Below are 25,860 nucleotides of genomic sequence, written 5' to 3' on the forward strand. Positions count from 1 at the left end.
TCAGTCACATCAAGCGTGGCTCAACCAGGCACTGCAATAGCAACCCGAGAGCACGGACTAAAAAAAGTTGTGACTTGGCCCCCCAAATGGGGGCTGGGTGCTGGATCTTCTCCCTTGCAAAGGAATGTAGAAATAGAGATCTTCATGTAAAATTTCGCTATTTTAAAGGGAAGCTCACTATTTTTTTGAAAGACACTGTTGTGCAAATAAAACACATTTACAGAGTGAATTAGACCCTGGATTGCCTGTGTGCAAGCTAAGACCTGGAAAATGAAGTCCAGATTCTTAGCCTGGGGCGAAAAGTCAGGTTCTAGTAAACCACAAACTCACCAGTAACAATGAGAGAACAGCGATGACTACCTCTCACAATGACACACTGTGCTATCATAATGACCGCTGAGAAGTAGCGGCAGCAGCAGTGGTCACTGAGGTCCTCCAGCGAATAGCAATAGTTTGGGTCAAGCGGGAGTTAGAGGTGACTCTATGGGGAGGTTTCTCGGTTGTCCCGAAGGACTCAGGGGTTCTTGTCATAAGCTACTCACCCCGTATCTCTTTCCTGCTTAAAACCTTCCCATTGCCCTCATGTCAAGGGCAAACTCAGACCCAGAACCCTCAGCGCCTTCAGTGTCAGCACCTGCCTAGCTCTGCAGCCTTCCCTATGACACCTCTTATTCCCACCTTATTGATGAAGAGAGGGACAGAGTTTAAAGCCGTTGCCCGACTTCCCCTCCATCCTCAGCCCCAACTAAGACATCTGCTCCTGCAGAAGACTCTCCTCTCCCCCGGCCCCCCTTTTCTGGCACTCTGTGCCCCCCACACCCTGGGCACCGCCTGATGCTGCCATGCTGCACCCTGTCCCATGTCTATCTCCTGTGCCCACTGTCCTGTGAGCTCCTCGAGGCCAGGAGAGCCTCTGGCTAGTCTCTGTCCTGCCACATGTTAGGGTCTCACGGAGGCACATGGAAGAATAAAGGGGGCTAATCACCCCAGGGGTCACCAGTTTGGAGGCAGCTCTGACCATGGACTTGGTAGGAGCAACTCCTTGCTATCTTTGGGGTGCCTTGCCTCTCCTGCTCTTCCCTGTCCTGACTCTTGCCTTTTGGCGCACACAGCCTAGGGATCTGGACTCTTCCAGGGCTTGGCACCGGGAGGGCAGCTGCCTCAGGCAGGCGGTCCTTATCTCAGTAACGGTCCCAGCGCTCTGGGGTCCCCTGAGGTCAGCGCTCTTGGCTCTGTGGCTGTCTACACTGCAGCCCCACTGCACAGGTGATCTGAGGTCTCCGAGAACATCCGCTCTTCATGCTGAGTGTGAGCGCGCACTCACTGCCCGTGACCATGACCGCCCCTGGTGACGAGCTAAACGAGTTTGATGACTGGACTGGGAAGTTCTTCTCCCAGCTAACCTGAAGCTTGACTGCTTCTTTCTGGTGCACGGTGGTGGCTGAAATGCCCTCTTTTGCGTTGACCTTGGGTGAGAGGCCCTCTGAGGCAGCTAAGGGGGCTGCCCTCCCTCCTCACCACTGCCTCCTCTGCCCTCCCCAGCAGCCGAGACTCCCTTCATCCCATTGCCTTTGATCCTCACTTTAGAAGTTTCTTGGCGGGAGATAAAATATTAGTTGACTGGAAAACACACGCGCTACCATTCGCAGTGTATAAAGTAGGGATGTAACCAAATTTACTTTTAATTTGGCTGGGAACTGAACTCCACAGGCAGCGCTGGCTGATTTGAATTTCTACTACTAGCTGTAAACCGTGAACCAGCTGGGGTCCCATGGCTGGGGGTGGGGGTGTGGGGAGGAGCCTCACTGTCTCTCCGTGCTGATCCCAAAGCTGGAATCTGACTCATGCGCGCTCACACGTGTGCACGCTTGTGACCATGCCCCTTAACCATACATACACACCAGCACACACATGTGCACAGGTAAAAACCACCCCCACCCACCCTTCCCATCATGCACGCAGACACATAAGCGGCACACATGTGGAGTGCCCAGAGCTGGCACACGAGCAGACAGTGCACAGACAGACATGCACTCTGTTCATGCCCTTGCTCACGTAAGCACGAGGATGCAGAATGCATTGGTGTGAACACAAATATGTACCGGGCCCACAGTGCATATAGTGGCCACAGTGCATATATTGGTACACACGGTGCACACAAACGTTTGCATGATAGAGAAATTGCACCGATATTTACAACATGCACATGAAACAGATACCAAACACATACAAAGACAGACACAGAGCACACGCATGAGTTCACTCCATGCACACGCAAACACACGTGAGTCCACACGCATCCTATACCTCACCTGTGCTCACATGCACGCCCAAGTCCACACAGAGTTCTCTCACTCCCTCCCTCTCCCCTCCCCACCTGCCTCCTCTTTTCCCTGCTGATTTGTCAACCCTAACGCTCTGGCTGTTAAAAGGCCAGGTCTCCCCCACTGGTCCCCCCAAACTGGAGACCACGTGCCAGGTGGTCTCTACTTACTGTTTTTTGTGCCTCTTCTCTTCCCTTCTTTTGCTTTTTGGGCTAGAGGAGCTAAACAGGAAATGGCCAATTAATGGATGGTGCAAAATCCCAGTTTAAGAATAAAAAAGTAGCTAAGTTGCTCAACACACGGCTACTAGGTCCAGGCAGGTTTGCTATGCTGACCATTTTGGACACTGATCATTTCTAAGACCAGAGCAGGCACGGCTGATTTTTTCACCCAGCAGGTTGAGCCAGAGACCCAGAGGGTATCTGAGAATGGGCTGCTGAGGACGCCTTGGTCAACTTTGGTGGCTTAATAATAACAGTAGCAATACAGGTCATGAGACAGCTGCCCTCCTTCAAGGCTTTATTGTCAGTTGGGCACTCTGCTAAGTGTTTTTGTCAACAAACTCATTTAATAAGCACTTGTTTTACAGATGTAGAAACTGAGCCTCCAATGGTCCGAGAAACCTGCCCAGGATCACACAGGGGAGCTAGGGTGTGGTGCCGGGCCCTCAGTCCCCAGAGCCCAAGTTCTCGATATGACATACTCTGAAGCTTGCTGTCATCTGATAGATTCTGAAATGTTCTGCCCATAAATATCAGGTATCTGTTTCTGTTTTGTGCCTTTTTTTCAATCAGAAGATGGGTGTGGGTAGGATGGCCAATGACCAGGGGGAATGCCATCTGCTAGTTGAAGCCAGACTGGCTTCCGGGGGTCATCAACAACATGTTCATGGCCTGGGTCCTGGAAAGGGGATCTCTGATTCCAGCTCACAGCAATCCTGGCTTGACCTTAGCTGTGGGACCTCTCTCCAGGAGCCCAGGACTTCATTGGAAGATCCAAGTTCATGTCCCAGCTCACAGCCCGGGCTGTGTGACATCAGGCAAGTTGCCTGTGCCTTCGAAGACCTGGTTTCCTTGGCCAAGAAATGAGTGATTGCTCAGGCTGTGGGGCTGAATGCATGGATGACATTGACTGCTACCTGGGTGCTAACTGAATGAATGAAAGGGCTTTGCACATGCCACTGCTCCCCTCTTGGTGTGGCTATTATTTAAGGAGTTACCATAGGGGGCCCCATCCTCTATCTGATAGATTTGGTCTGAATGTTGGCTCTGCCACCTTCTGCCTGGTGTCTGTGGACAGGCCAGTCCTATCTGTTGTCTGAGTCTCAGTTTCTCCATTTGTAAAATGGGAATGATAAACATATTCACTCCACGGGGTTGCGATGGGGATTAACTAGGCCCACACAAGGAAAGGGCTTAGCACGGGGTCTAGAGTACAGCATGGGCCCCATGGGGAGGCGGGGGGGGGGTCTGAGTTTATTTGTGCTCTCCCAGTGTTTCCAGTGCAGTGGCCCTTGGCCTCTGTCCCAGGTCAGGATCTGGGAAGGTTTTGGGGGAGTTACTGGGGATCATGTTTCTCTACATGCCTCAACCCAAGATTTCAGCCAGTGGTCAAACAAAGAGTCTGGCAAGAGTAGCGAGACCTTCCAGGGAGGGGCAGTGGCGGCGGCTGGTGCCCGAGCAGCACCTGGCTGATGGATGGAAACCGAACTTGGAACTTTCAGGGGAACCAGCCTAGGCCTTCATTCTGGAGGCAACTGAGGCCCAGGTGATGAAGGGGTACACCCGAGAACACGGAGTTGGGGACTGACAGCTGATTCTAGAAACCGCCTCATGCCTGGTTGGGAAAGCAGAAAAGCTGAAGCCAGCAGCCAGAGGCGACAAGACTCTTACCTGTGCCTTCTCTTCTTGGAGAATGACCTGAATAAAGGGAAAAAAGCAAGAGAAAGGGGGAGGAGGGGATGGAAAGAGGGGGAGCAAGGGAAGGAGAAAGGGGTGGAGAGAGGGAAGGGAGAGGGAGGGAAGGAGAGGGAAGAAAATAAATCCAGGTGAGTTTCAGTCTCTCTTCCCAGGAGGCGTGCGTCAGTGCACGCACAGTCACGCCACAGGGGGCAGGGCCCTGGAGCCTCCCTCCCCCTCTCTTAGATGTCCAAGAACATGAAGATGATAGAAGAGACATTGCTTTGCATTCTGAGTTTGCAGGTGCAAGCCTACCAATGCGTCTTTCCTCACCTGGAGTTTTAGCAAACCTGTCCCAGGTAGAGGAGGGATGAGGGCGACATAAGAAAGAATCCTCTGCCCGCCCTCGTCCCCCGATCTCACTTTTATTTTTCCTCTCCCAAGATGTGGTTTCATGATCACGACCATCTGATCATATTTTCATGATCTTGGGACAACCAACTTCCCCAAAACCCCGTGGAGTACAACTAACAACCGATTTACAAAGCCAGGGAAGATCAGCAAAGCTAGGTAAGTTGCCCAGAGTCACACAGCTTCACCTCTGTGACTCCCACTCATTCTTCAGAGGGCCCCTCGGATGTCACTTTCTCCTTAGAGCATTTCCTGAATGCTGGGGCTGGTTGGGGGCCTCCTGTCTGCTCGTTCAAACCCTGGATGAGCTTCTGAGCTTGGTCTCAAGTCAACACAGACCTCTACCTGTTATAATTACATACTTTCTTACTAGAATATGAACAACTTGAGCACGGCGCCTAGGTTTCCATGACTGGGATCCAGGATCCTCATTCATGGCCCATATAACAGGGGTTCAAAAAACAGAGGTGAAAAGTGGGGATAAAACAATCTCAGTGCTTCCCCTACTCATAGCTCCTATCTCCAAAAAAATTCAACTGCCATTAACCAAGCATCTCAAGAACTTGGGGAAGTGGGTCAGGGGGTAGGGTGGCGCCCAGTAGTTGTGTGTGGCCATAGTTTCTCCCCACCCCAGTGAGCCCCTTAGTGAGCTCCCCTACCTCTAAAGCACCACCCCCAGAACAAGCCTGGCTGTAATCTTCTAGCACAGTTTCCCATGAGAAGAAACCCTTGAGGGATAAACCATTTGGCTACCCAAGCCCAGACACGGAAAAGCCTCCCCAACTGGGATGAATTGTTCAGCATGGGGAAGTGACAAGGTGACAGTCTACAGCCATGGCTGCTGCAGAGCAGAGGACTCCAGGCCAGGAAATGTTTCTAGCACCAAAGGAACATCACTTCCCTCATTGGTTTGCCCAAGTCTTGATGAAGTTCAGATTCAGATAGCATCATTTAGAATATCTGGGCAGGGCATGGACATAATGGGTGAAACCAAACTTAGTTGAGGCCATTCTGGCTCCAAGAGTTGAGATGTGAGCACACCCCTGGGAGATGCTACATGGGGGGAACTTTAAACCTGGGGTGAGATGCAGGGAGGAAATCTGAAAGAACTCCTAGGCTTTGTTCTATTGTGGTATTTTAATGGCACAAGTAATTCACAGATGATGTAGGAAAGTTGGAAGATACAGATTAGCACAGTCACCATAGCAAGTCATTTACACAGCCTTGTAAGCAGGTACAAGTGGGGAGTTAACTGAGTGAGGTCTAGGGTAGATCCCAAGTACCCACACCTTGTCTAAAGACTCGGCATCTGTCCCCTTAGCTCTGGCTAATGGTTGCTTGTGGGGAACTGATCCAGGGAGGGTGGGGCATCTTATTTTACAGAGGAACTGAAAACTTGATTTTTGTAGTGCAAAATCTCCCAAGTATAAACTGTTGGCTTGGTCTATGAGCCACAGATTTGAGTTCTTTGAGTATATTTTTCCATTTCCCCCTCCCCATACTCCTGTGTGTGAGTATAAGTATGAGTGCAGAGTGGGCTTGTGGTGTCCCTTCACTGCTGTCCCCAGTGGCCATGTTTTACAACATGATTCCACCCTCTAGGACACAGTTGGGCCAACAAGAGAGGTTTCTTCTTGGGAAGTTGGAATAAGGAGCAAGATATGGAGTCACTGTGGCTGGCCCTGTGGCAGGGAGTGGCGGGAACAGGCTGCAGCCCTGTGTTCCCAAATGGCCTAGGGAAGCAGGCATCCTGCTCACTGAGGCCTGGCTGCTCCCTGAGGCTCTTCTGTCTCCTTATCATCAAATCCCCCTTATGGATTGAGTTCTGTGCTGCAAACAGAGTTTTGCACGATGCAGGAAACAAATAACAGATGAGTATTTTACCTAAATGAGATGAACTTCCAAATGACCTTTTTGGGGCCAAGGCACTCCACCTCCCCCGGAGCATCCCTGTCTGCGGGGGTGGGGGGAGTTGGGGCAGAGGGGGCACCATACCTGCGGCGTTTATGTTTCTTAGAATTTTTCTTCTTCTTCTTCTTGACAGGCGATGGGCTATAGGATGGGGACCTGCCGGGGGAGGGGAGACACACTTCAGAGGAAAGATTTTTAAGGCCACAACGGTTTCAAAGAGACCCTTCTCCAGTCCCCAGATGGTCTCCAGCCTCCATACAGGGTATCAGCTCTTTCAGTAACACATGTTAAGGATAAAATCAATATTGATATTAGCTTAACATTTGTCTTAGCTGTTAGTGTGTGTTTTCTATACGTGATCTCATTCAATCCTTCCAAATAGTTGTTAGTAGGTACAACTGCTACCTTCCTTTTTCAGACAAAGAAAGTGAGAAGGTTTCAGAGAGGTGAGATGATTTGCCCAAAGACACACAGCCAGAAAGTAGATGAGCTGAGATGGAAAGAGAGACCTCTTTCTCCAAGGGCTTTGCTCTCAATTACTCATTACCTCATAGCTACCTTTCTGCTCAGGCCACACAGTGAACTTTTTGTCTGCTCTTCTCCTCAACCTATGCCCCTTCTCTTACATACTTCTGACCTCCCCTCTTCTTTATCCTCCTGTCTCCCTGGTGAGGTCAAGCCTCTGGAGGAGATCTGGTCGGGCTCTGGTCAGCATGAGTGGTACCATCAAGATTACCCAGACGCAGAGCCACCCTATAATTGTGACTTCAGCTGAGGTTCAAGTGACTCAAGACCAATAATTGTTCAAGACTCTATGACAAATAAAAGTTCAAGACTCTACCACAAACTCATGAAGCCACCTGAGTATGTCATTGCTCATCTCTGGGATTTTTATTTCCAAGGGACAAAATACCACGCTTGAAACAGACCAGAATTTGCAAACTCAGTGCCAGTAAGGGTGTCTTAGATAGCATAAGTGAATGAAGCAGGTTGGGTAAAAGGCAATAGGGGAGTGGAGGGGACTGAGGTGAACTAGAGATCACCTGACTGAAGGGGATGGTTGCTGCTCAAAGCACTTCCTCAGTGTGAAAGCAGACCTGGGCTTCCCGAGCACTTGCTTTCTTAGTAGTAGTCACCAGCAATCCATAGTTTCTATGTAATCTGTTTTTTAAATGTTGGTTACCAATTTTAAAAGACAATAAAAACACTTTGCAGGTCAAACAAAACATGTCTGTAGGGGGGAAATGCAGGGTTGAGAAAAACTTGATTCTTAGGGAATCATTGTGCCTGTCCCCAAACACATGCTCAGTGGATAGCGATTGATTGAATGAATGAGTGAAGCCTGATGCCAATGATTTCCTTCTTTATTCTGCTTACCTGTACAATTATGAAGCTCCAGTCACTTGTCCCCACCACTCACCCTACAAGGACTAGAATTCAAGGTTTTCATTCATATTCCCTTGTGATTCTTCTCTGAGCTTGCTCTCTTAAAGTTAGGCTAAAGGCGTATCTACAAATCAAGGTCACCCAAAAACCTAGAGTTGTAACCTTAATCATTCAGCTACTGCTCTCTGCTGCCCCCTGCAGGTTTTTTCAAATATTGCCTTCGAGGTTTGGTGTGATACTCAGTTGGCTCCCCTTTGGTAGGTGTGCCCATCCCTCTGGTCTGGGAGGACGTGTTTCTAGTCTAGTCCGTGGCAATTTAGAAGAAAATATGGAAATCTTTTTAAATATGAGGGGAAAAAAGAATTTTACATGTTAGATCTAAAAAGTTCTCATCACATGAAAACCATGTGATGTCACCTAAACTTATTGTGGTGATCACTTTGCAGTATACACAGATATCAAGTCTCTAGGCTGTACACCTTAAAGTAATATAATAGCAAGTGTGCCTCAATGAAACTGGGAAAAATAAAAATAAAATGGTGATAATAATGCTTGCCTGGCAGACTGTGGTCAAGGGTAAATGAGACCGTGGAGATCACAGAGCTCAGTTCAACCCACCACATGGAGTAAATTCTCAAAAAAATTTAATATTCATAGTCATGACTATGCTTCCAATTAATTGGTCATTTACTATTGCCAGGCACAGTGACAGCTGCTCCCATATCCATTTTCTCATCTAATTCTCACAAAACCCCAAGAGGTTGATATTAGCATCATTTTATAAAATTTGAAATAGGCACAGAGAGGTGAAGTGACTTGCCCAAGGTCACACAGCTAGTTAAGAGGCAGAGAGGGGATTGGGGCACAGGGGAAGTCACTGTTTGGTTCTGACGCTCATTTTAACCCTAGTTAGTCCTTTCCCTGAGTCAAGACTTCTTTTCCCCTGGGGGCCTCACCTCCTTCTCTTCTTCCTGGTGGATTTCTTCTTTTTCTTCTTCCCCCTGGAGGAGGGCGGTGGTGTCAAGTCTTTGTCATGGGAGGCACTGTGGGGAGCACACACTCAGCATTAGCAGACTCAGCGTTCCCCAAGCTCCCACCCAGACACTTGTAGCCAGGGAAGGACCTGGTGCCTCAGAGGTTGAGGGCATCATAGCAAATACCTAATTACCACCTCAAGGCTGATTCGGTCACACTTCAGATTAAGTGCCTCAAATAAGGAGTTAATGCCCATCTAATGAGACACACTCTGTATGTTACCCAAACACCAATTGATTATTTAAAACCGAGTTATAGAGGTTAACTGCTCCTTAATAGATTTATTATTGAATTTGCAAATGGTTCACCTTGGTAAATAAATCACTTTTTAAATAATTAATTGGCAGTTCAGCACCCTCCCTCCCAAATACTCTGTGTCTGTAGTTCCTGCTGGAAATTTAATAGGAGGCGGAAGGGATGTTAAGTAGCAGCTGATTATTAAAAGCATATTTGCCGAGGTCTAATGTAACGAGATACATATCTTATATCACCTTGCAGAACCTCAAAAACCTCCGCTCTTCAGGAATAATTATTTCCCGTTCAATTAAATTCAAATGCTCAGGCTGCAGTTAAATGAAGTCAAGTTATCTCCTTTTATAATTGGGGCAGGCTCCAGGGATTTTTTTTTTAAGCACTATCCCATGGCAAAAGGAGATGGTTTTGGATGAAAAACGGAATGGGAATTGAAACAGGACAACTCAGTTGAAACTTACTGGGAAAATATAATGTTAAGGATATTTTTATCATGATTAGTGACACAACTGTGATTTATTCATTGCTTAGGTGCCATTTTTTTTTTAAAGATACCTTCCTACTCACAAAAACACTTTGAAGGTATGATTTTTATAGTCCCATTTTACAGGTGAAGGACAGGAGGCTCAGAAGTTTGAATTTGCTTAGCCATGGCTGCACAGTACAGAAGCCTCTGAGCTGGGCTTTGAAACAAGCTCTGTGTTATTCCAACCTTGAATGCTTTCCCACACAACCAGAGACCTTCTCAAACTGGTTTGTGTAGCTGATCTTGTAGAAAGTATGTAACTCTTTACAGGACATTATAAAAAAAAAAGGTGCCATGATTGATTCTGTTCTAAGTATCTGCATTGTCAAGGTTAGAAGAAAAAAAAATCACAATGTGATTAGTATGTATGCTAAGGTTCCTGCGACTCCAATTAATAAAAACTATACAGTTCTATCTTGAACATTTTTGATAGTCAATACTAGGAAGTTCAAAATAAATTTCAGAGGGATTAAATACCTAATTGCTTAACTGTACTTAAATGCTATAAAGCACAAAGCACAGAACACATTCCAGGCAGCAAATAGCCTGCTTGTGAAAGCATGGAAAATGACTTTACAAATTTTTCCTTCAAGTATTTGACACAGAGTAAAAGAGTCTTAGAAATATTTGTCAAGTGACCAAATGAGAGATGAATGGATGAAATAACTTAACCATTTGTTAAATCTTGTTTTAGATAAACACTTCCCAGTGTAACAGTTGCCAGGAATTTGAGGGGAAAAAATTTAAGGGAGAGATGCTAAAGAAAAGGAAAAATCATTTAAAAGTGAGTCTTATAAAACAGGGGATTATTTCACTGTTTCAGGAATTACTTGCACTTCTGGAACCCAAACTTCTCAGGGGAGGCAGGTTTGAGAACCACTATCCCAGGCTCAAGGATGCATTAACATCAAGAAAGTCCTTGAATTGGGACAGAAGTCCAGGAGGGGGAATAGTCATCTCCTTCCATAAATCACACTTGCTTTTACCCAGGTGGGTCTGCATTTACTCCCTTTGCTCCTAGGTATGTCCTCAGAGAGGGCTGCAAGGGGCAGGAGTTAATAGGTTAAACACCCTCTAGTGACATAAGCAGCAGTTATATTTGTACTGGTGAAGTATGCAGTGGTTACATATACAGGAGTTCAGGACACAGGGGCCAAATAGGCCAATGCTGAGTATGTGTCCATGAAAAATGCAGGCTCTAGAAACGACACACCTGGATTTAAATTTAAATTTAAATTCCTGCTCTATCATTTCCTAGTTCAGCAGCCTCTCAACCTCATCAAAGGATAGAATTAAAACATGATACCTGTGCTACAAGTTTGATGTAAGAAATAAAGATGCTCACTCATACAACGTGCTCTGGTCTGACACAGATTAAGTTTACAGTAAATGGGGACCTCCCTGTGGCCTACGGGTTAAGTCTCAGCACTGTCATCACCATGACACGAGTTGGATCCCCGGCCAGGGAGCTGACCCACATAGGGCGCAGCAGACCTCTCCTGTCTCGCCCGCTACTCCCCTCAGCAGTGTACTTCGGTCAATGTGAATGTTCTGCTCTTTAATCTGTCTCTGGTGAATGTTCTCACCCCCCTGTACCTCTGGCCTACACCTCAGTTCTTCAACTAAAAAAAAAAAAAAAGTTTACAGTAAATGTAGCTTCTATTTTTATAATTACTGTGCTTTTCATTATCACCAGCACCATCACCATCATCCTTGTGGTTATTATCATGTCAGAGTGAGTCACAGATTAAAGAAGGAAGCAAGGGGTCCAGTTACTACATAATCAAGGTGACAATATAGCCTCATTTTTCATATTTTCATGTCCAAAATCTTCCCTTCTGGCTCTGATGAATATTTTAAGCACCTACTGTATAAGAAAAGACCCACTGTCAGGGTTTTTACATTCCTGGTCTGATATAATCATCACTGGACCTTTTTAACAGATTTTATATTCCCATTTTATGGTTGTGAAAGCTAAGATCCAGGTAGGAAAACCATCTTGCCCAAGGTCACTCAGTAAGTGCTGGCATCCAGGTTTGAAGGCAAATCTCCAGGACATACTAACTCCCCTTGGCTGTCTGGAGACAATGCTTTGCAAACAAACAAAAAAATTCTCCTACCCCTCCCCCCTTCATCTCACTTTCATCCCTAGGCCTCTGATGGAAACAAAGATTTTTCACCTGTCTCACCCCCACCCCTGCCCATTAGCTGCAGATCACTCTCCAGAGCTGAGGTTGAACTTCACTTCTTGCTGACAGGTCTTCACAGTTTCTCCCTCAACGAAATCACATCTAGGGAGTAACCCCTAGATGACAGACTGGAGGAGGGGCAGTCTTCATCCCTGAAATCTACTCTGGCTTCCCAAATCAATTCTTCAAAGATCAGATTCCTAATAGAAAGCCCTGTTCAGCCTCAGGGGTCTATGTATCTGACACGGAACGCAGAATCTGAGGTGTTCTCAAGCATATAGCTTTACCTGGAGGCAGCACTCAGAGCTGCCATCTCATTCTCAGATGGGTGCCCAGTGTGGCTTAGAATTTCTGCTTCAGTAAACCAGGATCAAGGAAAATATCTGATCAAATCTAGGATTTTCTAACTAATCCTGGCTCTGCAACCAATTGACCTCCATTTCTCTATCTGTAAAATAGCTTTGATTCAATGAAAGGAGGCAGGGGCTGTTTCTGGAGAGTTTTGCTGACAAGGGCACTAGATTAATTTTCTACCTGTTATGGGAGGGTAGATAGAGACGCAAGGCAGCAGAAGTGATAGATTAATTTGAGAACCAGGAATATGGCTTCCAACCAGCTGCTAGTGCTGGATTAATTAGACAATGCTGTAAATAGAATCAATTGTCCAGAGGCCAAAAATGGGCCAGGCTCTATATGTGTGTGGAACAGCATTTAAAAATAGAAATCAGGGGAATAGGTTGATCTTTTCACTAGCATCAATGGTCTAATGTGCTAGGTTTAGGTCTAGGATTTAAGATCAGAGAAAACAGAGTCTAAGACTTTACTCAACCCCTTCCTGGTTGCCATATTTTCAGTAGGTCACTTTACCTTTCCAGGCCTGGGTAGAATACATAGCCTTAGATGCCAATACAGCACCTGGGCACATAATAGCTGCTCAATTAAGTCCAGGTAGAGTGAATTAAGGAAAGAAAACAAAGACCTGGAACTTAGGAGATAGGTTAGGGTTGATGTCAAATTTGGGAACCAGTGGCTCATTGAGTCATTCAAATGGAGATAAACTAACTATCACTTAAGCAGAGTCAATAAACAGTGGCCAGGTGCCAACTCTAGTCTGTCCCCTGGTTTTATAGATGAATTTTACTGAAACCCAGCTAATGTTCATTGCTTACAAACTGTTCATCACTGATTTTGTGCTGCAATGGCAGGGTTGGGTAGTCAAGGCAGAGACTATCTGGCCCACAGACCTAAAATATTTGCTGTCTGGTCCGTTACAGAAGACATTTGCTGATTTTTGATTTGATTTAAGGGTCTGAAATAGGAACTTGCAAAAGGGAGGGTAAGTATGATCGGAGAGACAAACTTCACATCTACATCTTCCATTTGAGCATTTCCACTGGATTGAAGAGAGGGGATGGGGCAGCATCTCACCTGTGTGCTCTGGCAGGACTGAGCTCCCGGCAGGCCTTGTCTCTCTCCCAGCTGTTGGTGCCCACAGCCTCTGTGGCCAGATGCTGGCTCAGCTTTTCCGAGGGTCCATCCTGAGCTGGGACCATGGAGCTGCTCTGGGGCTCTGTCCTAGAGGGAGGAAATTATGAGGCAAAGTGTTAGAATCTGATAAAGACTCAAAGTTCATCAGACATTCATAGATATCTTAATATTTCCAACTTTCCAATGAAACCTGAGTGAAAGTGACATATATCATTTCTAGTTCAGGACAAGATTGGTAGAATTTCTCGTTTTCTCTTCTTCTGTCTCAGGGACTTTGGGAGCCACATTTTCAGAAAGTGAAGCTACTTGATGGAGGAGATTGACTTGGTGGAAGAGGAGAGATGCCTGAACCACATCAGATATTGCTTGATAAAAATAAGCCTTAGTTAACATAGGCTAGTGAGATTTGGGGGTTTATTTATCACTGCAGCATAGTTTAGTCTATCCTAACTAAATCATTAAGACTGGAAATCAGCATTTCACTACCTTTTCAAAACATCATTGCAGGCAAAAGCACATAGGATTTATTCAACCCAGTTCTCTACTTTATCTGTATATGGAACACTATACCTGCATTCTATCACTATCTTCACTAGAAGCTCTAGGACCTGGGACAGTCACTCAAACTCTCTGTTTCAGTTTCCTCAATTATAAAATAGGGGATAATATCTAGCTATACATTGTTGAGTTGTTGGAAGAGAAAATGAGATAATATATGCAAACAGAAAGATCTACAAGTTGTGAGTTCCCTCTCCCTTTATGTTTTTGTGAACCAAGCTTCCAATCCTTTTCCCACAAAGGTCTGAAATTGTCTCCTCCGCCTCTGACATTAGCCCCAAACAACTTTGGGAAATTATTTGAGTGCCTCCTTGCTTCTTTCATTCCAAGCTCTCAGGATGTTGGTGTCTGGCTACTCAGTCTTGAAAAAAACTGTTACTCAAATCTCCTGGCTCCTAACTGGGATGAGTCAGGAGTGAGAAACTGCAGGTGAATTTGGTACCACCCATGAAGTGTCACTCCCTGATCATCCTACCTACAGATCCCAGGTCAAGCATTGAGCAAAGACTTTAGCATTTCTTATGCACCCAGCTCCTGCCACCACTGCATCAAGATTGGTTTTATGACTCAGGATGAATGTAGCTGATAAGCCCCCAGCTCTTTAGGGATGCCGGGAGAGCAGGCCAAGTACAGTCAATATTTAAGTAAGTACAGCAAAATACATCCATCTCTGTCAGCCACTTACTGGTACATCTTTAGAAGCAGAGCTGGGAGTTACTGCAAGCCCTGGAGCAATGGAGACTTTAATCGGAGCTTTCCTGCCCTCCTCACTGTCAATTCCATGTTTCCAGAGCTCCACCACCTATACTGCTCAGCTTCAGTTTCCCTGCACTTCCCCGCCCCTCTTCTCCTACCAGGAAGGTTCCATTTCTAGTTCTTTGCTCTGGCCAGTCTATGTGGACTGCTGTCCTGACTAAGACAATTCAAGGCTTGCAGTATCTACCCAGTCCCCAGCAAGACTTGCCTCTTTCCTTACTTGTCCGAGCCTAGGCAAACCTGCATTCACTGACTCCCATTTCCTGAGTGCCTGCAATTTGTACAGGCCAGTTACAGGTATGGGGATGAAGTGAACAAGATGCGGATGTCTCCTGTGATCACAGAGTTTGCATTTTAGCTGGGAAAGCAGGCAATAAACACATAACCAAGTATGTAGTTTATTGGAAGGTAATAAGTTATAGAGAGAACAAATCAGTGTAACAGGCCTAAGGAGTAAGAGGGAGTGACTTTTGTTATTATTCTGTGTTTACTAATTAGAGAAGGCCTGAATGGAGAAATAACGGGAGTGAAGACTTGAAGGATTACAGCTAAGTTTGTAGTCTGTGGTAATTTTAAAATGTATTCAGATATTCTTTGATATTCTTGCCATCAAAAGATAGAGCTTAATTTTCCTCCCCTTGAATATTGGGTGGGCTTTAGTGACTCATTTTAACGATTAGAATGTAGCATGAGTTATAATGTGTGAGTTCCATGACGAAGTCACAAAGGCCACACTACCTCACTCTCTTGGACTAATCACTTCAAGGGAAGCTGGGCATTATGCTATGAGACACTCAAACATCCCTATGGAGAGGCTATGAAAAAAGAACTAAGACCTCCTGCCAAAAGGCATCACCAACCATCCACATGAGTGAATAACCTCGAAAGCTGGTCTCCCAGCCACAGTCAAGACTTCAGATGAGACTGCAGCCCTAGCTGACATCTGATTACAATCTTCTGAGAGCTGGTGAACCAGTCATCCAACCAAATTCCTGACTCACAGAAACTATGTGATATTCTACCCACTTACTCTTTTAGGCCACAAAGATTTGGGGCAATGTGTTGCCCAGTAATATATAATTTCTACACAGGTATCTGTGAGAAGAGGGAAGCATCTCCAGGCAAAAAGGAATGTGTATATAAGAGCAAGGAAGTGTATGAGAGGGGAGATAGAGATGAAGTCTTTGTAGGTTACTGGGAAGACCTGTGGGTTTTCTGATTGAGGCAGGAAGCTCTTGGAACAGAGGAGTCCTATGGTCTGCCTTACATTTGAGAAGGATCAGTCTCCTGGGCCAAGGAAGGTGGAAGGAAGGGCAGAGAAGAGACTACTGCTATATTCCAAACTCAGGTCAGGGTGACAGCAGGGGAGATGATGAGTTGCGGTCATAGTCTGATATACTTTGAAAGCAGAACTAGTATCATTTGCACCTGGTTAAATGTGGAAAGTAAGAGAATAAGAGAAATAGAGTAGATCAAGGAAGATGTGAAAGCTTTGAATCTGAGCAACTAGAAGGATGGAATAGTGCTGATGAGGTGTTGTAGGCAGTTGGCTTATGGGCAGACTTAATCTCTTTCCTAGTATATGACAGTCCCTTTACTGCAGCTTTTAATCATATGTTGTTGGCATTTCGTTGCCCATGTGATCCCTGGGAGTAGGGTCAAGTCTTACTGTCTCAGAGACCACTGTTTGACAAATGCTCAGCAACGTTTTTTCAGTGAATACACAAGAACACACATGCATTGGCTAAAGAGGACATCCATTTGTTTTTAAAAATTAGAGAGGATTTTTAAGATGGTCCAGACTTATCCCTTGTGTGACAGTTGGCAGAGATCACCCAGCCAAAGTCTTAGGCTACTCAGATGCACAATCAATGCCTTTTCTATTCTACCCTATATTTCTCTTAGGAAAATGATCAGTGAACTCATCTAAGAATGCATCTAGCCCAGCAGAGCCTTGAGTTAGACACACAAAGACGGACTCTTAGAATCTCTGCAACATTATAAAAAACAAAGTCTCAAATCTGTCCTGGAGGCAAACTCACAGTAGGCAAAACTGCCGGTTAAGGTGAAGAATTTGGGAATAAATAAAAACCCAGTGACATTGGGTGGAAGGTCTCAGAGAGTTGTATGCAGGGAGCAAGTAGAGGCAAGGGTCATCTGCAGTGGTTGTAATTGCCAGGCACTGGGGGACAAGGCTTGGGTGTAGGCAATGCTTCACCTATCACGCCAGCATCAGGGGTCAGAATCAAGGATGGGGAAATCGTAAGGATGTTTGGATGAGGAAAGGTATTGATATAATGGAGTTACTGATTCTAGATGACTCGGCACTCCCTGACGTGGTAGGCTGTTCTTTCCTCCAGTAGCCCTGGCCTCACCTTCCTAGTGTGGGGTACCCCACCTGGGATTTTACAATAAAGCAAACAAAAACGCCCCCCACAAAAAATGCTACTAGGGTGTGTCAGACAAAGGAATTTTCCAAGATATAATATAGCATTGAAGAATTTTTTGAAGACATGTTCCAACACTTTGCTTCTTAGCTTTCTTAAAACGGAAAGAGATGTACCAGGGTTACCTAAATCTGACACAGTCTCAGAAATTCTTCCCCATAGAAGCTTTTAAAACTATAGCTTCTTAGATCCTATTGTAGCCCTAGGGAATAAGTGAGTCTTGGATTTGCATCTTAAAATGAGGAAATCTGCATCTTAAAGAAACAACCCAGGTAATTCTGCTTCCTATTGGATTAAGAATAAAATCCAGGGCCTCCCCTGGTGGCTCCATGGTTGAGCACTGGGCTGCAAAGCTGCCTGCAGCCAGCACTGGTTGGATCCCCAGCTCAGGCAAGGGTCCCACATGGCGCGACAGACCTCTCCTGGCAGGCCCACTGCTCCCTTTGGCTCTGGTGAATTCTCTCACCCTCCCAGGCTTCTGACTGTACCCAGTGCTTGTATAAACAAACAAACAAACAAACAAACAAACAAACAAACAAACAAACAAACAAATAATTTTTTTTTTTTTTTTTTTTTAAAGAATAAAGTCCAAACTCTGTGAGCTCTGGAACCCACCTGCTGCTCCTCTCCCAGCCCTTCCTCTGCTGGAGTCAAACATCAAACGGCCTCTTTGCTGTTCCTCAGATGCAACAGGGTCTTTGCTCAGAGTCTGTGCTTTCTGTTCCCTCCACCCGGCATGCTGTTCCTCCAGTTCTTTCATTGGCCACCTCTGACCCTTTGTTCACACATCACTTTCCCAGAGAGACCCTCCCTGACCTTACATAATCTTGTTTCTCTCTTCCCTGCTCCCTCACTGAAGCCTGTCCTGCCTCCCTTTGCAGTTGTTACAATGGAAACGGTCACTTTATGATCATCTGCTAACAATTTGTTTTCTGGACCAGAATGTAAGCTTCTTGAGTGTGGGAATGAGGCTCCTTTTTCCTCACTGAATCCCAGGAATGTAGTGCCTGAGAGAGTATGCCTTTCTGATCAGTGCACATTGGATGGATAGACAGATGGATAAATGAATTCTGATGAGCCATCTCATGTGGGACCCACAGATCAGATTTAACCTGTGGGTCCCTTTCTTCCCTTACAAAGAAAGTCAGCAGAGGTCCAGGGAGGAGGGCCAGTCTGAGGTCACAAGCACTTTAAGGGACTCTGCCCTCTGCTATGGCATCCCTTCTCCATACCCGCACCCGACTTCCTTCCCTGCCTCCAGCTGTGCATCCTGGCAGGACTTCATGAAAAATCTTCTGCTCCATATCTGTTGAGGGACACTGGCAGCTGCCTGGCTTTTATCACAGGGCCCCTCAATGTCACATAAAAATATACTTATAAGAAGGCGAGATCTTGGGGGGACAGCTGAAACAGTGAAGTCAAGGGCTGGCACACTCCACTTCACAGAGGGAGGAGGCAGCCTAAAGGGCTGAATTTCTCAAGGCTTCCCTGCTCCTTCCTGCTAATCAGAGCTTAGATGCTGCTCCCTCGTAGTCATGGCAACCAGCTGATTCCAGCCTCAGATAGAGTCAGGGTTGAATTTTCCCTAAACTCTCCAAGGTGCCTGGCTCCCTAGCAGCTGCCCTGCCTGCCTGGCCAAGCAGCCCTCTCCCCACCAAATGCCCCTGCACCCGGTGACTGCAGATCCAGGTGCCCCATGTTACTAGATTGAGTTAAGCACCTTTTGGGATATTAGAGACAAATAATATTGGAGACCAGTGGCAAGGGACCCTGGGCCTGGTCTATCTGTGTGCAAAGTGGGGAAACTGAAGCCTCTGGGAGCCAGGGGATGTGCCCCAGGCCATTAGGTGACTTGCACCATTACTGTGGTTGAAACGGTGTCCTACTGACCCCTACTCCAGCATTCTTTCCCTGCCACTAGGTCCTAGCCTCAGCCTGCGTTTATTCAGCACCTGCTCCCTGCCAGATACCTGGCTGAGTCCTTCCCTTAAAGGTCCTCTCATCCAAGCTTCCAAAGAAACCCAGCAGCAGTCAAAGCCATCCCCACTACAGATGGCAAAACTGAGCCTCAGGGATACCTAAGTGGCCCACACACCACTGCCCTGCCAAATTTGTAAGCATCCACTGAGAAAACAGGAGAGAAATCTGGAAAACACTCTGAAAATGGAAGGAAGTGATAAGTGGGGCGGAGGGTCAATCTCAACAATTCTCCGGTGAGATGGGCACTCACCTCAATTGTCTGGGAAAGGCCTGGAGCTCCGGGTTGGGCCTGACTCTTGTGCCCACAAGCACAATGGCACTTGGTTGACAGATTCGGGACAGCCCTGACACTTGCTCCCATGCCCCTGATTGCTTCTGCTGAAGTTCAGTGCCTGCTAGTCCTGTGTCTCAGGCAGGCTAATCCCCACCCCACCCCCACCCCAGCCGCAGTGTCCTCAGCCCTGGACTTTATCCCCAGGACACAGAGGAAGACACTGGAGAGACAAAGGGGCTTGCTTCCCCTCCAAAGCTCATGTCCCAAGTCCCTGCTGCACAGTTGCCCCAGGACCGCGAGCGAGACTCCCTTGTCCCTGCACATCTGCAATCTGGCCAGACCCTTCACTTATGAGTCTGCCAAAAACCCCAAACTTCCCATGGGGCTGACCCAGCCCAATGACAAGATGGCTTTGCTAATTTGTGCTGTGGCTCCTGGGATTTCAGTCTGGGCCCTGTTAATATCTCAGCCTGAGGTCTTGCTACCAAGTCCTTTTCAAGGTTAATCCAGTTAATTAAGCCTGGTTGGTGGTGACCTGTGGGAGTTGTGACTGTGCGCTCTGCTATCATGGCTGGAAGAAACAGAGGAACTGGGCTTTCCAGGAGACATCATCTGGATGCAAGGATAGTGATGTTCATCTTAGTAGGAGCTGAATGAGAAATGAGTCAGTTTATGAGACTGGCGTCTCTCTCATTATTTCATTCATTTATTAACTATTGTTTACTGACCTCCTACTTTGTATCAGATTTCAAGAACCCCAAAGTAACTAAGACTTGTTTTTGTCCTCAAGGAAGACAGAAGGGAAGAACAGATCTCTCACCTGGGAATTATAATGTGATGTCAGAAGTTCTCTGATGGGGAGAATTTCAGAGGGACACGCAACCACAAAGAGTGTGTGATGTAGCTTAAGGAACACGGACAAGTGGCTGTGGAGAATGTCCTAGAAATTATATGAGAATTAGTTGGGAGAGCAAAGCAGCAGATACAAATGCCCAGAGCCAAGACACAGCAGTGGACTTCATGGAACTGAGGAGTCTCAGGGATACTAAAGTGGCCCAAACACCACTGCTCTGCCAAATATTAAGCTGAGAAAAAAGAAGAGCAATCTAGAAAACAGGAGGAAGCTGGAAAAGATGGGGGTGGGGGGAGAGGAGAAAGTGGAAAACAAGAATTGAGCAAGAATTGAGACTGTTTTTTTTTTTTTTCATTTAGAGTAACACCCTCACTGCCCATTCATGTTTTCACAGGCGGCAAGACGTCCTTTTCATGGCTGAGTAGTATTCCATCACATATATTCATGCCACACTTTTTAAATGTGCTCATCCTTTGATGGATATTTGGGTTGTTTCCATGTCTTGGCTATGATGAGCAATGCTGCAATGAACAAGAGGGAGCAAAATGGAAGGAGCAAAGTGGGGGAGGAAGACAGGGACTGGATCCTTTCAGGCCAAGTGGACAGGGTTTCTCATACCTTCTTGGGCATGTGAGTCACCTGGGGATCTTATTTGAATGCAGATTCTGATTCCATGGGTCTGTTAGGACCTAAGCAGCTGCATTTCTTTCTTTTTTTTTTTTAAGATTTATTTTATTTATACAAGAACTGGGGTACAGGTTAGATGTGTGGGAGGGTGAGAGGATTCACCAGAGACAGAGCGGGGAACAGAACAGGCAGACAGACTGAAATACAGTGCTGAGGGGCGCAGCGGGTGAGACTGGAGAGGTCTGCTGCGCCATGTGGGTTGCTCTGTGGCTGGCTGGGATTGAACTGGCACTGCAGAGGCTGCGGACAGCTTCATAGTGCTGTGCTCAACCACCTGTGCCACCAGGGAGGCCCTGCAGCTGCATTTCTAACCAATTCCAGGAGCTGCTGCTGCTCTGTGGTCCATACTCTGAGCAGCTAGATTGTGGTGTTTACAGAGGATTTAGATTCCATCCTGAGGGCTGGTCTGCATAGGCACACGCAGCACCCCAGCACTCTTTGCTCACAAGTAGTTCAGTTCTCAGGGCTGAAAGCATGTGAGTGTGTGAACAGGTGTATGTGTGTGGGGTGAACACTCGTCCATATCAAAAATTGTCTAGTTCCCAAGTTCAGGTCAAAGGACAAAAAGAACCATATGGCGAGAAATCAGTTCAGCGTTTCTTACCCAGCTCAGCCAAGCAGGGCAAGCCCCCAGCCTGACTGGAGTTTGAACTCTCATCATGGAACACATCCACCTGCTGCCCTCCAATCAACCCTACATCCACCCAGTCATTCTCCCTCCAGAGGCTGGCCTGTCGATTGCCTATTTGCCCAGTGAGCGATCACGCTGCTGAGAGACAAACTGGGTTTGATTCTTAGGACTGCTGGAAATGCAGGCTGCCTTTGACTTGTGAAATGGCTGAATTCCAAAACCTGGGTTTCCCCCTTGAAAAGGTTGCAAAAGGGCATGAGGGGATGCTGGGAGCGAGCACAGTTCCCAGAGTCCTACAGATCTGGGTTCGAGCCCTGATTCTACCAAGCTGTGCCACCTCAGTCAAGAATAGTATCTCTCCCTGTAGCCCAGTGCACCCGCAGGACCTTCTGATCCACTGAAATTGCAGACAGGGTTTGGATTTGCCTTATGAGGGCAAGTTGCTGATTATTTTTCCTTACCAAGGACGGTGGTGAGTCACTTTTGGGCAACATGATGGCCACCACTGGGGGAGGTGCCAACCAAGATCTGCTGGGAACACAGCAGACTCCCTCAACTTAATGCCAGGGCAGAAGGAACCTTGGTACAGAGCTGAGAGAGTAAAGCTGGTCCCCAGAGTTACTGTCAGGGACTATTCACTTATTCATTTGCTTGTTGACTTAACAAATATTTATTGAGTACCTACTGTGTGAAGGCCAATCACTGTCTGGTGGTGCTTACATTGTCCTGGGATGAGCAGAAGGAGGAGAGCAGAAAATACACATAGTGAAGTGATATATACATAGACTATTAAAAGTCAGGAGTGCATAGAGAAAGGAAATGGAGCAGGCAGGGGTCACAATTTGAAATGAGGTGGCCAGAGAAAGGCTCACTGAGAAGGTAACATCTGAGCAAGACTTGAGGGTGATGAGGAGGGGAGCCTCATGGGGGACGAGCATATAGGCAGAAAGCACAGCCAGTGCAAAGGCCCTGAGGCAGGAGCATATACCAGATGTGTTGAAGTTAGAACTGAGTGTGCAAGGGGGAGAAGAGTTGGGGGTGACATCAGAGAGGTAATGAAGGACCAGACCATGGAGAGTCTGGTGAACTGTACAAGGACTTTTCTTTTTCACTGAATGAGATGAGAAGCCATTGGATGGTTCTGAGCAGAGGAGAGATATAATCTGATGTAGGCATTGAAGGACCCCTCTCGCAGCTTGCTGAGTAAAGGGTAAGCAGGCTAGAGTAATTGCAGGAGGACTGGCGAGGAGATCACTGCACTCACCCACCTGAGAGAAGATGGTGGCTGGGCACAGTGTTATCACTGCTTTAGTGGTGAGAAGGGATCAGATTCTGGCCATCTACTGACGTTGGAATCGATCCTTTGCTCATGGCTTGGGTACGGAGTGTGAAAGAGGAGGGTCAGGCATGACTCCAGGGCTTTGGTCTGAGCACATGGAAAGATGAAGTTGTTGGTTACTGAGCAGCGGACAGCTGCAGGTGGAGGTGTGTGCACACACACGTACACCCCAGCGTGCCCTTCCTGAAACAGGTTTGGAAGAAAATTCCTAACAAGCAGGGAGTAAGCTGCTGCTAAAATCTGCAGAGAGGACAGAACAGACAAGCCACAAATCTCCATGGCAGGCGGTGAGCTCCTGAGGTCTGGGCTCGTTAGTTTTAAAATAACACAGCAGAGAAGTGAGATAAAGGGTTTCCGCTGGGGAAGCTGTCAGACACCCTGCTTCACACAGTTGGAACTACCAGAGGGGCCCTGTTTCTCCTCCCTGGCTATAGTCAGAGATTTCCAGCCGGCCAGGGAGCATAGGGAGATCACAGGGGCCAAACTTGTCAGCACTCCTCAATGTCCTGGGGAGGACATTGAACCCAAACCAGAGAAACTGAAGTCCAGGGCGCCCAGGGCTCCGCTCAAGGGCTGCACAGGGACCGCCACTCAATTCTGCAGCTACACTATATACTGTTGGTCAGAGCGAGGCTGGTGTGAGTGTTGGCTGCAAATGCCTCACATGTGTACCCTTCCAGGTTATGCACCCCAGCTTGAGGCGGGGAGGCAGCCCACAGCCAATGACTGACTGGCACAGGAGAACAAAGGATATGCCCCCTTGTCTCAGGGTGGGATCAGTCCTATGGTGCAATTCACACTCCCGGAGCTCCCTGTGGGATCAGGCTGAAGCTAGATTCCAGTTAAAACTCCATCTCTCCTGGGCCTCCCCGGTGGCGGTGGTGCAGCAGGTTGAGCGCCACGCTGGGAAGCTGTCCGCAGCCTCTGCAGTGCCGATTCGATTCCTGGCCGGCCAGGGAGAAACCCACATGGCGCGGCAGACCTCTCCTGCCTCATCCGCTGCTCCCCTCAGCGGTGCATTTAGGTCCTTCTGCCTGTTCTGCTCCTGGCTCTGTCTCGGGTGAATTCTCTCACCCTCCTGTGCCTCTGGACTGTACCCCAATGCTTGTATAAATAATAAAAAAAGTCTTTAAAAAAAAAATCTCTCCTTATCTTTCTGCCCCTGCCCTAGCCTGCTTGTTCACTCCCCTTCTGAAATCACACCCTCACGAAGTCTCCAGCACCTGCCTCCCCGTGTCAGGCTTGATTTTTTATGAATTCCATCTAAGACACTGACTCACACTCAGTTTTTCTCTATCAGATCACCAAATGCAAAGCCATAGTTGAGTACTATCATTGGAGACAGACGGACATGGCTTAGAAGCTCTACTTTGCCACTTTCGGGCTCTGTTGAACTACAGCAAGTTATTTAATTACATCAAGTCGTAATTTTCCCATCTGAAGTTGGGAGATGTCCATGGAGATGTTAATCATCTGCTTCCTAAGACGGTTGCAAGATGCTTAGCATATTTCCCAGACACATAATAAATATCCCACGTTGTTTGGTGGTGGTGGTGGCTGCAGAATGAATGAAGAGGTTGGGCCCTTACAACTCCACCAATCAGCAGGAAGCTTTCAGAAGCCCCTGCCTGCAGAGCAGGCACCAATCATCAACAAGTTCTCAAATCACACCCTTTCTATTCTCCCTCCTCTAGGCTTGTCCCAAAAGCCCCATCCTCATCCTCTGCCATTATCACTCTTCTCTGACAAAGGATTCCCTGTGGGAGGGAAGGATCTCTGGAGAGAGCCCATGTCTGGCTTTACAGGGAGGTGGCCATTTTTCAACGCCAACCCAGGCATCCAGCTGTCCCACCTGTAGGAGATGGCTCCTCCACACTAATTCTGATTAAGGAGTTGATGGGAAAGGTCTGTCCCTCCACTGGGACTTTTCCCAGGCTTTTAAAAGTCAAACCCATTATTGCAGGATTGCCGGCTTATTAGAGAGCTTTATCTTTATTAGACAGCCAGATTCATGATCACCACCGTCCAACTCAATGGGTTCCCACTGGCTCCAAGAAGACTTGGGGGAAGGTGTAGGGCAGACAGATGGGGAAGTCTCAGGACAGCCCCCCACATGGCAGGGAGAGGACTCTAAAGCTCCATAGTTTCTCCACAGACAACAGGCAGCAACAGAACAACCAGGAGCCACCAGGAGCTTGGAATCAGGTAGACAAGAGCTTGAAAACTGGTTCTGGTGTTTTCAAGCTATGATCTTGGATGAGTCACTTCATCTCTCTTCTGCCAAACGGGGTTAATGATTGTGCCCCCCTCATGGAGACGATGCACGTGCCAAACACCCTTCCTGGTGCAGAAGAAGCACTTAATCAATGTTAGCTGTCATTGCAATTGTAATTATTCATTGTAAATAGCCTTCGGGATGTTGTAAAGAGGCTCCCAACTTCACTATCATTGTTCAAGCTTTGCCCGCACCGCCCTTTCTTCCTGTCTTGCTGGGAAAAACCTCACTCATGTTTAAAGGCTCGGCTCAACTAGGCCCTCCTACCTGCCAAACCCCCCACCCACCCATCTGTCCAGAGGAGGCAGTTCTTTGCTCCACCATCCTCCAGCAACTCTTTATAAATCTCTCAGGTAGTGCAGCATGACCTTGAACAAGGTCCTTTATCTATTTAAGCCTCAGTTTTCTCATTTTTTAAGAGACGGACATGCTGCCTGTTGCATCAAGAGGGCCTCTATTTTTCTCAGTTTTTATATGAGAATAATCCCTCCCTTATCGTGGTGGTTGTGGAGACATTTATTAAGCTAAGTACAATGCACTGTAATCATATTTGCAATTATTATTGAAAGAGGCTTGGTAGCTCCCATGTGATTAAGAATTGGTGCTGGGTGAGGATTCTTACGGATTCTCCTTCCAGAAT

At 47.0% G+C, this 25,860-nt stretch overlaps 1 protein-coding gene across 1 annotated transcript in view; it reads right to left on the reverse strand.

The window, feature by feature from the left end:
• The window catches only part of SRRM4 (serine/arginine repetitive matrix 4), a 141,704-nt gene that overhangs the window by 27,023 nt on the left and 88,821 nt on the right, over window positions 1-25,860 (reverse strand). The window contains exons 2-6 of the mRNA XM_037509862.1: window positions 13,361-13,507; window positions 8,887-8,973; window positions 6,629-6,700; window positions 4,217-4,243; window positions 2,495-2,545 (exon numbers count right to left, since the gene is read on the reverse strand). Coding sequence (XP_037365759.1) covers window positions 2,495-2,545; window positions 4,217-4,243; window positions 6,629-6,700; window positions 8,887-8,973; window positions 13,361-13,507 — 384 coding nt within the window. The remainder of the gene's footprint in view (window positions 1-2,494; window positions 2,546-4,216; window positions 4,244-6,628; window positions 6,701-8,886; window positions 8,974-13,360; window positions 13,508-25,860) is intronic.

Source organism: Talpa occidentalis, unplaced genomic scaffold (genome assembly GCF_014898055.3).
Source record: "Talpa occidentalis isolate TD23 unplaced genomic scaffold, MPIMG_talOcc4v2.1 talOcc4.14, whole genome shotgun sequence".
NCBI classification, from domain to species: Eukaryota; Metazoa; Chordata; class Mammalia; order Eulipotyphla; family Talpidae; genus Talpa; species Talpa occidentalis.